Source organism: Pezoporus flaviventris, unplaced genomic scaffold (assembly GCF_033815535.1).
Source record: "Pezoporus flaviventris isolate CSIRO_AGI_PZ_B2104156 unplaced genomic scaffold, CSIRO_AGI_Pfla_v1 ptg000123l, whole genome shotgun sequence".
Classification (NCBI taxonomy): domain Eukaryota; kingdom Metazoa; phylum Chordata; class Aves; order Psittaciformes; family Psittacidae; genus Pezoporus; species Pezoporus flaviventris.
Window position 1 is genome coordinate 1,009,926 of NW_026892671.1, and position 16,731 is coordinate 1,026,656.

General features: G+C 45.5%; 2 protein-coding genes and 1 pseudogene across 2 annotated transcripts; 1 reads left to right on the forward strand and 2 right to left on the reverse strand.

Annotated features, from left to right (window-relative positions):
- Positions 1-3,891: 3,891 nt before the first annotated feature.
- Positions 3,892-4,834, reverse strand: LOC133282403 (olfactory receptor 5J3-like; annotated as a pseudogene).
- Positions 4,835-10,437: 5,603 nt separating this feature from the next.
- Positions 10,438-11,397, forward strand: LOC133282451 (olfactory receptor 8U3-like). Its single transcript, XM_061478451.1, has one exon. It carries the CDS (start codon positions 10,438-10,440, stop codon positions 11,395-11,397), a length of 960 nt encoding a protein of 319 aa, XP_061334435.1.
- Positions 11,398-15,556: 4,159 nt separating this feature from the next.
- LOC133282452 (olfactory receptor 5T17-like) lies at positions 15,557-16,486 on the reverse strand. The gene has a single exon (XM_061478452.1). It carries the CDS (start codon positions 16,484-16,486, stop codon positions 15,557-15,559), a length of 930 nt encoding a protein of 309 aa, XP_061334436.1.
- Positions 16,487-16,731: the final 245 nt, after the last annotated feature.

Here is a 16,731-nt window from a genome sequence, read left to right on the forward strand (position 1 = left end):
CAGCTTGCTCCAAGCCCCATCAAACCTGACCTTGAACACTGCCAGGAGTTGGGCAGCCACAGCTTCTCTGGGCACCCTGTGCCAGCGCCTCAGCACCCTCACAGGGAAGAGCTTCTGCCTAAGAACTCATCTCAATTTCCACTCTGGCAGTCCAAAGCCATCATAGTGGATGTTATCCTCAAGATCTCAGTACAGGAACAAGGGGAAGGTGCCAGATATATAAAGTTATAACACACTGCTTGGTTACCTGCTCTTTCGAGAGTCTTACAGCAAAAACTGTCTAATGAGTGAAGAAAAGGATCGTTTAAAAGAGGAAGCAAAAGAGCCCCATGCTCACAGCACCAGCATCCCTCTGATTCCTCAAGGGGATGGTTTCTGCTGCCCTGAAATAAAACAGAGGAGGTAAGGTTTGCTACAAGGCCTCTGGATCCTGTGGATGCCACAGGACAAAGCAGGGTTTTCATATCAGGGATTTCTTCCTCTTTGCTCTCAGATCCACTTGAAATGGGTTTTAATACTCCCAGCTTCTCCAGGCTCCAGCTAGAAGGGTAATGCTGCTCTGTCTTCCCCCATGCAGCATCTACCCGTCCTTCCAGAGCCTTGTCCTTTGTGGTATTCACAGAGCCAGGGGTAAAACAAGTCAGGGGATTACACATTAACCAGCAGGGAGCTGTCAGACCAGGCAAGGGTCAGCCCAAAGGGCTCCCAAGAGCCAGGTCAGGATACACCCAACAGGTTTTAAAATTAATGGCACCAGAAGGTCTTATTTGAACAATATCAGCCCCTTTAAGAGTTTTATCCAGCCTTCAAAAATGCCCAGAGGTGGTTTAGTTCATAGCAATATGGAGTGTGTCATATCCATATTCAAAAACAAGATTACCTCTTGAGAAGCACTCTTGGAAGCGTTCAACCCTCTGTGTAGGTGAAATCCAGCTCTCCTTTATCTCAGTTCATGCTGTTACTTAGAAGGAAAAATTAAAGCACAACTTCTTTTTCATTTTGATGCAAATGCCTTTACTTTTCAATCAGAAATGCTTCCATTACTGTGCTCCCAAAGATGAGAGGGGGCTGCAGGGCCTTCCAGGAAAGGACAGAAATCACCTCTTTACTCCCAGAAAGCCCTAGTAGGGAATGACCCTGGTTATTCCTGCCTAGCACTTAATGTTCTGTAACAAAAGGTGGGTTTCCTACCCCATGCAGGTTACCAGGATGGATCCATCAGTAACCCAGGAACTTGATTACTGTATAGGCGTCCTCACCCATTTAATTCAGCATCAGAGAGCACCTAAAGAAGCCCAGCTGCTCCCCTGGGATTATTTAGGTGGTAATGGATGTGATTTACATACATCAACAACAAGGAATTAAATCCTTCACCTCCATGGGATAAAGGTTGAGACCTTACCTGTTTTGAGATCTGATGTGTTTTTGTTTGCTTTCATTATAAAATCTGGAATGGCTTTGTCAGGAGTAAAGATGTGCAAAGGGGACACTGTCTGAGAGGGATCTGTGGATGGAGAGGAAACAACTGATGGAGAAGGGAATCATAAAACACCAGGAATTAGCACTTCAAATTGTGTATGGATAGCACAGACTATTTAATGAAAAAAAACATTTAAAAGGCAGAGTGAATTTGATATCCTCAACATCAGAAGGACATGGATAAAGTGCAGAGGAGGCCACAAGGATGATCAGGGGCTGGAGCACCTCCCATATGGAGCCAGGCTGAGAACACTGGGGCTGTTCAGTCTGGAGAAAAGAAGCTGTGTGGAGACCTCCGAGCAGCTTCCAGTGTCTGAAGGGGGCTACAAGGATGCTGGAGAGGGACTCTTCATCAGGGATTGGAGTGACAGGACAAGGGGTGATGGGTTCAAAGTGAAACGGGGAGTTCAGGTTACAGATAACAAAGAAGCTCTTCCCTGTGAGGGTGCTGAGGCACTGGCACAGGGTGCCCAGAGAAGCTGTGGCTGCCCCATCCCTAGCAGTGTTCAAGACCAGGTTGGACAGAGTCTTGGGTGACATGGTCTAGTGTGTAGTGTCCCTGACCATGGCAGGGGGTTGGAACCAAGCTCCTTTCCAACCCAAACCACTCTATGATCCTACAATAATCTACATTTCATATAAACTGAAGCCTCAGCCAAGAACTGCATTAGGAAAAGTGGGGTTTAAAGCATCATTTCTAAATGCGAGGGGATTATTTGAAGCTGTTAGATGGTGGTGTTGTATAAGAAATCCTGATCCATGATTTTCTAGCCACTTATTTCAAAACTTCTGCCTTTTGATACCTAGAGGGACTCCTGTGACCATTTTGCACCTCTTGGAGGTGACCACAGAGAGCAATGGTACCAAGAAGGAACAAAAATCACACAGGAAAACGAACGGATTTTGTTCAGAAGTAGATGAAATGTAGCTTTGAAGGGGAAATGGGCATGTAAAGAGCAGGCATATGTGGGTACTGTCATGTCCTGCTGGCAACAGTAAGAGTCAGGTTCAGGATGGTAACTTTAGTAAAGAGTAAGAATAAAGAATAAGAGTAAAGAATAAGAATATATATATAATATATATAAAATAAATATATATATAATAAGAAATAAAATGTAAAGGATAAAGAATAAAATATAAATAAAGAATAAAATATAAATAAATAATAAAGACTTATTTCTTAGTGCTGACCAGGGTCACATCCTTGTTTGGGTTATTTTCCCCTGGATTAAAGAGTGTTTTTCCCACTGGTGATGCCACAACTCAAGTGACCACAGGTGGAAAATCCCCATCCAGGACTCAGCCAAGCCTTCTCCTTCCTATCAGCCCATCAGCTCCAAATCCATTCCTAGAGGAGCTTGTTAACACAGTTGGATCAGGGACATCTCACACCTTTGAGTGATGAGCTGCTAAAGAAATAGGGAAGTTTTGGGTGTGTGGGGAAACCCTGTGGTGACTGTTTTCCCTGGTGGCATTGCGATTTTATAGCATATGGGGGGGCTGCAATTTGTGCCAGGAATGACTTCTTGCATAGGAAATAAGGACTTTTGGTTGGTTTTCTTCATTACCTTCGATTTCCCTGTTGTTTCAGGGTGTCGGTGTGTTTCCATGTTTGCTTTGTGTTTCTTTAATCCCCATTGCCTCAAACCAAAGCGCAACTCTCCTGCAGCAAGCTCTACTGATAACATTCTTGCCTGTGTTTTTAACAAACCACTCTGGGTATAAATTAGAAAACTCCTTAGAGCTCCTCTTAAAGGCATTGAGAAAGACGGAACTTGAGGAAAACTGAAAGGGTGAAGTTCTACAGCTGCCTGAAAAGAGGCGGCAAAGCCCAATTTGACTGTGATTTAACTCAGCAGCCTGGTTCCAAACACAAACCCGATGAAGAATTTGCATTTCACTCACTTGACTCATGCACAATATCCCATTGCTCCATAACTGCATTAAAACATCAGTTCATCCATTTAGATCTTGGGTTTCCACCCGTCCTGGGAAAAGCTTTTCATAGGAGCTGCCTCCCCTACCCAGCCCATAAATCACTGAGACCCCAACTAAACTGAGGCAAGAAAAATCAGTATCGTGTGTGTTGGTGTTGACATTTAACACAAGAATATATTGTGTTATATATAAATATATAGGTTAGGATGCATTTAATATTGTGTTTTGATATATATACACACATACATACGTGTTTATGTGTATAATTTGCAAGTCATAGGAACAGAGACCTCCTAGATGTCCTTTCTGCACAATAACTATGTCCTGCTGTTCATAGTCACATCAGTGACTAGTCATGGTCACATCAGGTTGCTCCTGGCCTCATTCAGGCAGCTTTTGAACATGTCCATGGGTGGAGGCTCCACAGCCTCTTGGATAAATCCTCATGTTACCCACATCCCTGGATCAGGGTTTTCAAAGCCTGACTGTGATTCTTTCTGCAGTTCTCCACAGAGCATCCTTCATCTCTTTGTTCCTCAAGCTGTAGATGAGGGGGTTGAGCATGGGGATCACCACCGTGTAGAAAACAGAGACCACTTTGTCAGTGTTCAGGGAGTAACTAGAGCTAGGGCGTAAATACATGAAGATGGTTGTTCCATACAACATGGTCACCACAATCAGGTGGGACATGCAGGTGGAAAAGGCTTTTTTCCTGCCCTCAGCATTACGGACCCTCAGGATGGCAAAGAAGATGAAGACATAGGAGACCAGAATGGCAGAGATGGTGCTGAGCTCAATGACACCAGCCAAGGAGAAGAGGATCATCTCATTGATGTACGTGCTGGCACCGGACAGAGCCAGGAGAGGAGGAACATCACAGAAGAAGTGGTTGATGACATTGGAGCTGCAGAAGGGCAGTCTGATGATGAAGGTCATCTGAATGATGGAGTTCAGGACACCCCCAATATAGCACCCAACCACCAGCCCCACACATAACCTCTGAGTCATGACAGAGGAGTAGAGCAAGGGGGTTGCAGATGGCCACATACCGGTCATAGGCCATGACAGCCAGCAGGAAAAACTCAGTTGTCACAAAGACAATGTAGAAGAAAGCTTGACCCATACAGCCAGCAAAGGAAATGGTCTTCTTCTCCAATAGGAAGTTGACCAAAGTCCTGGGGGCTACCACAAAGGAGAAGCAGATGTCAACAATGGAGAGGCTGCCCAGGAAGAAGTACATGGATGTGTGGAGCTGTGGGTGCCCTCGGATGGCTACAATTATCCCTGCATTGTCCAGAAGGGTGATGGTGTAGATGAGCAGCAACAGCACAAAAAGGGCTGCCTTCGTCTCCACTTGGTTACTGAGACCCTTGAGAATGAACTCTGCTGCTGAGGTGAGATTCTGCTCTGCCATTCAGGGCTTTTGTATCTGGCAAGGAAGGAAAAAAGTCTTGAAAATACAGGACAGTGGAAACCATGCCTTTTTTTGAACTGGAATGGGATAACTTGACAATTAGCACCCTGTGCACCGAGGGCATCCCCACTATCCATTTCCAGGGAGCTACAGTGGAATAGACTGCTCTGTGGCCATCTGCTCCAAGCTTGCCCTCTTACACAGCCCAAGGAAAGAGGAGGCCCCTTCTGAAGTGAGAGCATCCCAGCTTCCCCAAACACCTCTGAGCAGATCCATTTATATCACTCAATCCCATTTTGGTACCTACAGTTTGATGAGACCAATGGCTACAGCAGCAGAGAGCGATTGATGTGACACAAACCAGGCCATCAGCTCTGCCCTTGATCTCCTGTGATTAAGTTTCTCTGAAGACAGCACTGATTTTGGAAGCAGCTTCTGGCTATAACTCATATAAGACTAAAAGTACTGTAGCTTTCCTTTGGTGGTTTTGGAAAAGTCATTGAGATGAAGGAAAAAGAGCCTTTAATTTACTGGGAATTAAGGAAGGAGAAGGGAAGGGGTGCTGCATGACCCTAAAACTCATTCAGGACATGAAGAGTTTAATATTACAGTCTTCGAAACCTTGGGGAGGTGAAGCCAGGAGACCATGAGCAAAATTTGGGTCTGAAGATGTTATTCCCTTAGTACTATTAAGAGAATATACGATTAGGAGGAATCAACACCATGATGAGACCATTGAGCTCTGCTAAGCCAAACTCACTCAACTCCGGTTGTCTAAGTTAGGCACTAAGTTAAGCTGCTCACCCTCATGAAAAAAAAAGGGTGAATTACAGGATTCTGTCCCTGATAACATGAAGGTTCAGAATAAAACAACTAAATCTTTACAGGATTAAAGATGAGAATTAAAATCTTACCCCACCAGATGAGTGTCAGGACCGGAAGACTCAGCGAAGATCCATTCTCCGTCAACAGAATATTTCTTTGTAGAAATATTCTTTACATTTTAAAGTGAATATCACTATTTCAGGGCCAGTGGTTAGGTTCATCTGTCCTTGTGAGCTTGCTCGTCTCTTATTTTCCAAGGCTCCTTAAACATACCATAAGCACCATGATAAGCACCAGTGCCTAAAGGGGCCACAGGAAAGATGGAGAAGGGCTTTGGACAGGGGACTGTACGGACAGGCCAAGGGGAATGGCTTTAACGTGCCAGAGGGGAGACTGAGATGAGCTCTTAAGCAGAAGCTCTTCCCTGGGAAGGTGCTGAGGCACTGGCACAGGGTGCCCAGAGAAGCTGTGGCTGCCCCATCCCTGGCAGTGTTCAAGGCCAGGTTGGACACAGGGGATTGGAGCAAACTGCTCTAGGGGAAGGGGTCCCTGCCTGTGGAAGGGTGCTAGAACTGGATGAGCTTTAAACTCCCTTCCAACCCAAACCAGCCTGGAACTCTATGAGTACATCCCAGCAGGAATATTTCATCTCTTTAAAACCAACACATAGAAGCAAATCTTTACCTGGCACAAATTTGAGCAGCCTCCCCAGTTGCTGCAGTGATTTCTACCAGAGCAGGGCTAACCTGGACCTTTCATGGTATGGTCTCACGTACCTGTGGAAGGGGGTCATCTCTTACAGCTGCAAGTTCTCTTCCACATTAGATGACACTGGATATCTGCACAGCAAATCAAGGGGATTATCTCTTGAAGGCATCCTCCTAGCTTCCAAACAAGAATGTCTCTCCTGAACCTCCAAGAGCTTCCAGCCTATTTTCATGAGATGAAGTCTTCACTTGCACCAATGTATCTCTTTGTATCTCTTCCTGCAGGTCCTTAAAGGCAACAGACACAAACACTTGGGGAACAAGGGTTTGTCACAGTTTTGGTGACAGTTCAGGGCTCTAAGACACGTGAACCTTGGTTGTATATTGCTGGCCCCTGAATGAGAACCCATGAGTCACAACAGCCTAAACTACTAATAAAGGCTTAGCTTTAGATTGGATCTAAGGAGGAAATTCTTTCCTGTTAGTGTGGTGAGGCACTGGAATAGGGTGCCCAGGGAGGTTGTGATTGCTCCATTCCTGGCAGTGTTCAAGACCAGGTTGGATGAGGCCTTGGGTGCCATGGTTTAGTGTGAGGTGTCCCTGTCCTTGTCAGGGGGGTTGGAACTTGATGATCTTAAGGTTCTTTCCAACCCTAACTCTTCTATGATTCTATGCACACAGGCTGATGGAATATCTCTTCTAATTATTGTCACAAAGATGTCTAACCTGTTACAACGTTCAGCATAAGAACAGTGACCTCCTAGATGTCCTTTCTGAACAATAACTATGTCCTGCGGTCTTCCTGGTAACATCAGGTTGCTCCTGGCCTCATTCACTTTTGAATATGAGGGGGAATCCCTCCCCGGGCTGCAGCTTCACAAGAGATTTCACTTCAAAGAAGGGAATTGTAAACAATGGAATTCATAACTGAGAATGATGAACTGTGCTGAGACCACCCAGTGGTAAGGAGAATTTGGGCACATCAAGGGCTCATCCCATTCATATTAAGGGGTGTTGTACATTCATCTTAAATCCTATTTACTTAAATGGTGAGGTAAATGGAAATAAGCTGGAAATAAGCACCCACATGCCATGTCCATGACCAGCTCATGCTAAAGCACACAAGGGAAAACCAGATTGTCTATGTGTCCTGGGTTCAGCAGTAGCAGTCATGTTTCTCCTTCTTGGTAGCTGGTGCAGTGCAGTGTTTTGACTTTCAGCTCGGGAACAGAGCTGATAACACTGATGTTTTGGTTTGGCCAAGGACTTTGTGAGCCTCATGGTCTGCCAGGGAGGAGGGGAAGCCAGGAGGAAGCAGAGACAGGACACCTGACCCAAACTGACCAAAGAGGTATTCCATACCACAGCACGTCATGCCCAGGATGTAACTGGGAGTTAGCCGGAAGGCTGTGAGACGGCAGGGTTGGAGGAGGTATCGGTCGGTGCTTGGTCGGGCTGAGGGGGGCAAGTTATCGGTTGGCTGGTGCTGAGGTGTTGTATTCTCTTCCCTTGTTATTTCCTTTATCATTATTATCATTGGTGGTAGCAGTAGTGATTTGTGTTATACCTTAGTTACTAAACTGTTCTTATCTCAACCCGTGGGAGTTGCATTCTTTTCGATTCTCCTCTCCGTCCCTCCGGGAGCAGGGGGAGGGCAAGAAAGAGGGGGAAGTGAGCGAACGAATTACCTGACTGGGTTTAAACCACGACACTATGTCACTTACAAAGTAAGCCTATTGATGGTGACTTAGGCCGGAGGAAAAGTGTCTTCTACTCGTGGTCAACAAAGGAGCCACAATCAATGCAATTAAATGATGAAAAGTTAGGAAGGACAGAGGCCTTTGAAATCAGACCAGAAAATAACACTTGAATGTAATGTTCGATTTCTCACTCTACTTTCCCTCACTGAATAGACTATCTCCTAAGTTGCCCATGTAGGGATAGGATCTGGGCGGAGAGGGACTGGCAGAACAGTGAGCACTGGCTGGGCTGTTGGGTGCAGAGGGTGACAGATTCTAGTCTGCAGGAGCCTGGAGACTGCCACAGGGGTTTGTCTTCTAAATCTGTCTAAACAGAACCAAAAGAGAACACCATGGGGTGCAGGACCCATCCCACAGTATCTGAGCAAGAGCAGTAGGGCAGGAACAGAGACCTGGGCCAAGGTCAGCCAAGATTCCAGGGTGTCAAGCAAGTAAGGGATTATGAGGCAGGTCCAAGACCAAGCCAAACCAAGCCAACACAGGTCAAATCAATCCCCTGATCACGGTCAGGTTCAGCAATTGCTAGGAAGATACATGAGCAAGCTTTGGTCACCATCAAAGGATCCCATAGATGTGCACAACTCTTGCTAAAATGAAAACAAAAACTCAAAGATAGCCCAGCTTCCCTGGGCTGAGCTTAAATAGAGGTGGGGGGCAAATGGGTGGAGGGTGGGGATGAAGCCCCAGCTGAGGCTGCTCAGGGGGATAAAGGCCTATTAATTCACCCTGGGACAATTAATCATGGCTTCAAATGCCTTCAATACAGTGGAAGCCCTAAGGCACCAGCTCAGGTGTTGGCCATCCAGGCACTATATGTGGATAATCCCACTGGGGCTGGAAAAATGGGCACTCAAGTGTTCACAGAGGGATATCAGCAGCTCCAGAGAAGGAGTCACTTGTGGTTCCTGTCACATTTAGAGACTCTCTACAAGATCTGAAATGTCTCTAAACCCATTCTTACTCTGTTGGCAACGAGAGATAGAATGCTTGGCATAATCCACAAGTATGTCAGAAGCATCCCAAGAGCTGCTCATCACTGGTGCTGCTGTGTAGCTGTGCTCAAAGACAGCTCATGCACTCCATGACTCTCAGGTGCCCAAGCACCACAATGCCTTTCAGAGGTGATTTCACACCCTTTGCTTTTCCTTTTCTTTGTTTTCCTCTGCAAAAGCACGAGCAGCCCTGGAGGCTTCCTCCCAGGAGAGCACATGCAACTGTATTTACAGCCCCAGCACCACAAGCTGGGCTCTTGGAGTCTGGCAGGAGCTCCCCTCTCTTCACATCAGGTGCTTAACAGAAGTGATGCTGGTACATAGATGTTCTCTGCTGCGCTGGGGATAAATCCTTGGCTCCCATCATTTGGTGGCAGTGGGAAGGCACAGGAGGTAACACCAACACAAAGCAGAGCCTCACCTGCAGTGAGGTATTGGGTTTGATTCTTCATGTTCTCTTATCCTCTTTGGTAAAGCTGTGTCAGAAAACAGCCTTACCAATGTGGGTTTTCTTTATAAGAAGAGGGAGCAATGTCTGATGCATGTTGTCTTTCTTTTACATAGGCATACATAAAGCAAGATGAACTGATTTATTCAAGAGAATCTTATTCTGTTATAAAGAATTGCAGCATTTCAGATCGTCAACAGAATATGGTCACTAACAAATCAGCCTTTGGATTCAGCCTCTTATAACATCAACTCTTAGGTCAAGCAACATAATGCCCATAGGTGTGAGGGTGCTTCAGCATGCTGGAACTCAGAAAGGTATAAATCATGACTTTAGCAATGTGAATTTTATCCTTTTTGAATTATGTATAACACTTTGATAAATGCAATCTGAAGACTGGCATTAGAACTAAAAACCAAAGGAAAATTCTGGAGGTCATTAATGTGTAAGCTACCATTTCAATGGGAATGTGACTTTCTCTTGCTCAAGGTTTATGTGTGCTCCTATGAGGTTCCTCTAAGCTGCCTTCTGACGCAAACTGCCTCCAATCTGAAAGTGAGTAAAGATCTGATTCTTCACTCAAACCTGAAAAATCAGGTGCTTGAATAAATCCATAGTTTATGTTTCTCAGCATAGAAGAACAAAAATGGCAGTTTTTGCTTCATCGCACTCTCTGTTCTTTTCCAAATACCTCAAATGTAAAACAAAATCATATAATTTGGGTTTAAAAAATACAATACAAAATATTAATTCCACCAAAACATGGCAGTTAAACTGGTGATCGATTGTAGTTAAATATGGTCCAAAAGTGAATTTCTGTTTGCAATGATTTTGATGTTTTCCTTCCTTTTGCCTTGGTAGGTAACACCTGGTCATGGAAGGAAATCACACGCAGACTAAATTTGTCTTCTTGGGAATTACAGACAGACCATGTGCGCAGACCCCTCTTTTTGTCTTGTTTCTCCTGATTTACGTTGTCACTTTGGTGGGGAACTTTGGCATTATCATCTTGGTGCGGGTGTCTCCCAGCCTCCACACCCCCATGTACTTCTTCCTCACCCATTTTGCCTTCACTGACATCTGCTATTCCACAGTCATCTCCCCCAGGATGCTGGCAGACCTGTTATCAGAGGACAAAACCATTTCTTTCACTGGCTGCATGATGCAGTTCCTCACCTTTGCTTTCTTTGCCACTATTGAGTGTCACCTGCTGGCCATGATGGCCTATGATCGCCATGTTGCTATCTGCCAGCCCCTGCTTTATGTGACCATCATCTCCAGCCGTGTCTGCTGGCAGCTGGTAGCATCATCCTACCTATTCGCCTTCCTCACTGCCATCGTCTACACATGGTGCATGTTTGGAGGTTCCTTCTGTGGTCCCAACCGCATTGACTACTTCTTCTGTGACAAAGTTCCTGTAGTAAAGCTCCTGTGCTCTGACACCCACAGCACCGAGATGCTCATCTTTGCCTTCGTCACCATCAGCATCATGGGCACAAGTGTGGTCATTTTACTCTCCTACATCTCTATCATCCGCACCATGCTGAGGATGTGCTCAGCACAGAGCAGGGCCAGAGCCTTCCACACCTGTGCCTCCCATTTGATGGCTGTTTCTATATTCTTTGGGACAGGATTCTTCATGTACCTACAACCTTCTTCTAGCCATGGGAGCCTGGATAAGGTGGCCTCCGTCTTCTACACCGTGGTCACCCCAGTGCTCAACCCATTCACCTACAGCCTGAGGAACAAGGAGGTGAAGGGGGCTCTGCTGAAGTGTGGGAGGAGGATGTTCAACCACTGGCAACAAGCAAGACTTGTATCATGCAGGACATGAATACTCTACATCAAGTGAGAACGCCTAAACTAATGGGATTTTCCACTAATCCTCATGACTTTATGTAGGTTCTTTCACAGTTCCTGCACAGTAGTCAGAGTATTTAATGAGAAATAGAACCCCCATCGCATCTTCCTTGGAAGGAAACCAAGAGGAGCAGGAACCTCAAACTTCATTTCACTTCTCAGCCACTAGCGTGTAGGAAGAGATTACCTTGAATTATCCCAGGCTTCTTTTTCCTCACAGGAAACACCCATCAGCTTTATTCAATCCTCACTTTTGTCACTGATAAATATCCACTTTTTTTGCAAGATTCTTGACCTTGTCCCTCAGCTCCAATATGTGTAATATGTGTTTATGTGTGTAAATATATATATGTGTGACAGAGAAATACAAATAAAACGTATAAAACTGGTATTACAAATAAAATGACACAGATAGACTTAGAGAATCACAGAATTGTTTAGGTTGGAAAAGACCTTTAAGATCATCCAGTCCAACCATTCCCCAGCACTGCCAAGGCCACCACTAACCCATGGTACTAAGGGCCTTGTCTACATGGTTTAGGACACTTATAGGAATGGTGAGCCCAGCTCTGCCCCGGGCAGCCTATTCCAATGCCTGAGCACCCTAATCTCCTAATTTGCCCATGCAGGGACATGTTCTGAATGGAGAGCGTGTGCCAGAGCAGTGAGCCCTGGCTGGGCTGTTGGGTGCAGCCAGAGAAAAGTTCTAATTTCATAGAATAGTCAGGGTTGGAAAGGACCTTAAGATCATCCAGTTCCAACCCCCTTACCATGGGCAGGGACACCTCACGCTAAACCATGCCACCCAAGAATGGTTTGCAGAAACCTGGCCAGTACCACAGGGGTTTCTCTCTTTAATCTCTTGAAACAGAGCCAAAGGGGAACACCATGGGGTGCAGGGACCACCCCACAGTACCTGAGCAAGAGAAGCAGGGCAGGAACAGAGACCTGGGCCAAGTTCAGCCAAGACTCCAAATCATCAGGCAAGTTGGTGATGACAAGATAGGTACAAGAGCAGGCCAAGTCAGATCAAATCAGGCCCTGAACCATGGTCAGGTCCAGCAATTGCTAGGGAAGTCTATGAGCAAACCTAGGTCTTCATCAAAGGATTCCACAGGTGTGCACACCTCCTGCCAAACTGGGAACTGGAACTCCTCTTATGAAGTTCAACCTCCCTGGGCTGAGATTAAATAGAGAAGGGGGACAAATGGGCAGAGGGTGGGGATGGAGCCCCAGCTGAGGCTGCTCAGGGGGATAAAGGCCTGTTACTTCACCCTGGGATAATTGATCATTGCCTCAAAATGCCCATTTCTCATCCTTGAATACAGTGGAAGCCCAGAGTCACCAGCTCAGCAGGTCTTCATCAAAGGATTCCACATAAAGGATGTGCTCAGCACAGAGCAGGGCCAGAGCCTTCCACACCTGCACCTCCCATTTGATGGTTGTTGACTTAGTCTATGAGACAACGTTTTTCATGTACCTACAACCGCTATCTAGCCACAGGAGACTGGATAAGGTGGCCTCCATCTTCTACACCATGATCACCCCCATGCTCAACCCATTCATCTACAGCCTGAGGAATAAGGACGTGAAGGCGGCTCTGGTCAAGTGCACAAGGAGGTTCTTCAACCACTGGCTACACAAAAGAGCTCTGTCATCCAGGACATGAACAGTTCATCTTAACTGAGGAAGACTGCGATGCACTAAAACAATGAGATTTTCCCTATTCCACATGACTTTATTTATGCTCTTCCACAGATCCTGCACAGAAGTCAATGACAGTATGTAATGAGAAAGAGACCCAGCCATCACATGCTCCTTGGAAGGAAATCAAGAGGAGAAGGAACCTCAAACTTCAATTCAGTTTGTAGGCACCAGTCTGTAGGGAGAAATTACCCTCAATTATTCCAGGCTCCTTTTCCTCACAGGAAACACCAATCAGCTTTATTCATTTATAACTTTTGTCACTCGTAATTATCTATTTTTCTTACAAGATTGTTGACCTTGTTCTCTGCTCCAATAAAATTCCTCACTCTTACCTGTGAGCTGTTTATTAAAGCTGCTGGGGTGGGAGGGAAGAGCAAGTGTAGTTTTACATTTCCTTGCTGAAAAAGAGTCGGAGAAAAGGTTTCAAAAGATTCATAGCATTTGTTTGTGCCTTTCAAAGAGAAGAAGTTGATGGGAATCAAGCTCTCAAGTTGCACTTTTGAATATCAGGGTGAATCCCTCCCCAGGCTGCAGCTTTACAATAGATTATACATAAAGGAAAAAATTGTAGACAATATCATTCATAACACATGATGATGAACTGTGCTGAGACCACCCAGTGTAAAGGAAAATTTGGGCACATCAGGTCTCCTCCCATTCATTTTGAGGGGTATTTTATACTCATTTGACATGACCTTTTACCTAAATGGTGAGAGAAATGGAATTCCAGCTCGAGATCAGCACCCACATCCCATATCCATGCCCAGCTCATGCTCAAGCGCACTGGGAAACACCAAACAGTGGATTTCATATAAGAATTAAGCCTGTGGGAAGTTTCTGTTGATGAAAGACAATCTTGAACACAGAATCAATGGTAATTGAGAGCTATCTGGGTCTCAAAGAAGCCAAAACACACTGATGGGGGAAAAATTCTTTAGCTGATGTGAGTAGGAATTAACTTCTATTTGGAAAGTATGTTTATAATGAACACACTGTTTATGTGCTCTGAAAAACAACAGTATTAAGAGAACACATTGTCTTACGTGTGGGGGAACGTGTTGGCAGGACAGAGACTTTTGATCGGACAGCTTCCTTCAAAACCTTCACCACACCTTGTTTTCTACCATTTTGTTGGCTATTTTGGCTTAGACTATACATATAGAATCATAGAGCCACAGAAAGCCCAAGCTGGACCTCAAAATATTATCTGATCTGAGCTTTTGTGGAAACAGGAGTCTAGATGAGCAGTGTCATGTGGAAGGCTCATCACTGTCTGATGAATTACCCCACTCTGGTGTCCTTATTTCCTCTTGGGTTTAAGAAAGTTTCCAAAGCAGAGACAACTAAAATAGTCAAAGGTTTACCTACACTTGGTGCTACCTTTCCAAGGGAAGTCTTGAATGCCATGGTCCTGTGTATGGTGGATCCGACTCAGTGAACTGGCAATAGGAACCTCAGTCTAACGTGCAGGGGAAGCACAATTGTGAATTCCAGCAATATAAGAAACAGGCTTGAGGTTTTGGAACTACATTTTATACTGAGAGCTTCATTGCATGATTCTGCTTCAATCTTTGCAGAGAAGGGATCTACAAAACGCAGAAAGCCCTGGCTGTAGACACAAACTTCTCACATCAAATACATGACAGAGGTCCTCTCATTAAGTACTTCTGATACCTCAAAAAGAAATCACCTTTTGGCAGGAAGAGCTGGACATGGGCCTCTTTACCCTGTTCTGCAGGTGCTGTTAGACCAGCCTGAATATTTTGGAGGAGAATATTGGATTCTCTGGAGACGATTCAAAACCTGGACTACATTGAAATGAGCATAAAAGACGATATTATTCAACAGCCTTATCTACCTAACAATTAGTTAACAAATCTCATCTTTAGATACCATATCTAGCTTTATCCATAGATAATAGAGAAGATAGAGATCTCAGAGCAGTGCCTAATTAGGTGAGGTTAATGCCAGTTTTTCTCTTAAAATAAATGTACTTCATTCATTATTTTGAGTTCATTTCCTGCACTTGTACAGAAAAAAATTCGTTGCCCTTTAATGATAGGGGAGAAAGACCCTGAAAATGAGAAGAGGTCGTAAGGCAGGTTTTAAGCCATCAACTGGGAGATGCTGATGGCCATGGAAGAGCATTTTCACAGGGCTATCAAGGAGCCCAGAACTAATGTTCAGTGCCCATCTGATAAGACAAAAAAAGAGGGGGGGGGGAAATAAAGGCAATAAAATAGAGCAGATAAATCAGATTGTGGTGTTGTGCACAAGCCAGTCATAGGAAGAAAGACAGACTTGGAAATGGTTCCAAACCAGATCTTTAAGGTGAAGGAATAGGGTGGGGAAACAAAAGTCCTTGGTGTCAACTGAAGCTCTGGAGACCTTTGTCACAAAACCAGCAGCTAAACATCGTGCCAAAGCTAATTCCACCTGACAAAGTCCCTCAGGGCGTTCTTCACTTCCCTGTTCCTGAGGCTGTAGATCAGGGGGTTCAGCATGGGCACCACCAGCGAGTAGAACACAGCAAAGACCTTATCCGTGCTCAGGCTGCTGCCAGACCCTGGTCGGAAGTTCAGGGCGAGGATGGACCCGTGGAAGATGGTGACTCCAGCCAGGTGAGAGGTGCACGTGGAGAAGGCTTTGTACCGGCCCCGAGCAGAGTTGATCCTTGAGACAGCAGCGAGGATGAAGGCATAGGAGACCAGGACGGCCAAGATGGTCACCATCTCCACCAGCCCACCAAGGACAAATATCAGACACCTATTGACACGTGTGTCAGAGCAGGAGAGAGCTAGAACAGGCATGAGGTCACAGTAGAAGTGGTTGACCTTGGCTGGCTGGCATAAAGGCAGGCTGAAGGCGAACTCTGTGTGCACCCAGGAATGCAGCAGGCCAAGCACATAGGAACTGGCCACCAGCAGCATGCAGAGCTGGTGGGACATGATGGACAAGTACAGCAAGGGCTTGCAGATGGCCATGTAGCGGTCGTACGCCATCGCAGCCAGGAGGAAGCACTCGGTGGTGCCAAAGGCTATGAAGAAGTAAAGCTGGGTTGCGCAGCCGATGACAGAGATTGTTTGCTTCTCCATCAGAAAGTTCATTAACGTCCTCGGTGCCACCACTGATGAGTAGCAAGCATCGAGGAGAGATAAGTTGCTAAGGAAAAAGTACATGGGGGACTGCAGCTGAGCGCTGCTCCTGATGAGCACAACCATGCCCAGGTTCCCCACCAGCGTGATGAAGTAAATGAGGAGGAAGAGGATGAACAAAGGTGCTTGTAGTTGGGGGTTGTCCGTCAGTCCCACAAGAGTCAGCTCCGTCACTTGCTTGCTTTGATTTTTCTCAGCCATCTTCTCCTAAAGCACTGCAAGATGTATTCACAGTGCCATAATAAACAGTTAATGGAGACACTCAGCACCTAAAAAGCCCATCGATCCCCAAGGTCTGGATGGCAAACCCTCTCCTTATCAGAGATCTGCTTCATTTGCATCAACATCCATCAAAAAACAGCAAAGCAATGAATGTTTTATTCTGGTAGCAGTCACTCTACCAAGTGTTCCCTATTCCATTCATTCTAATATACATCTCCCTGATG

Coding starts and splice junctions, on each gene's coding strand:
- LOC133282452 (XM_061478452.1), bottom strand. CDS start 16,486: ATGGCTGAGAAAAATCAAAGCAAGCAAGTGACGGAGCTGACTCTTGTG.
- LOC133282451 (XM_061478451.1), top strand. CDS start 10,438: ATGGAAGGAAATCACACGCAGACTAAATTTGTCTTCTTGGGAATTACA.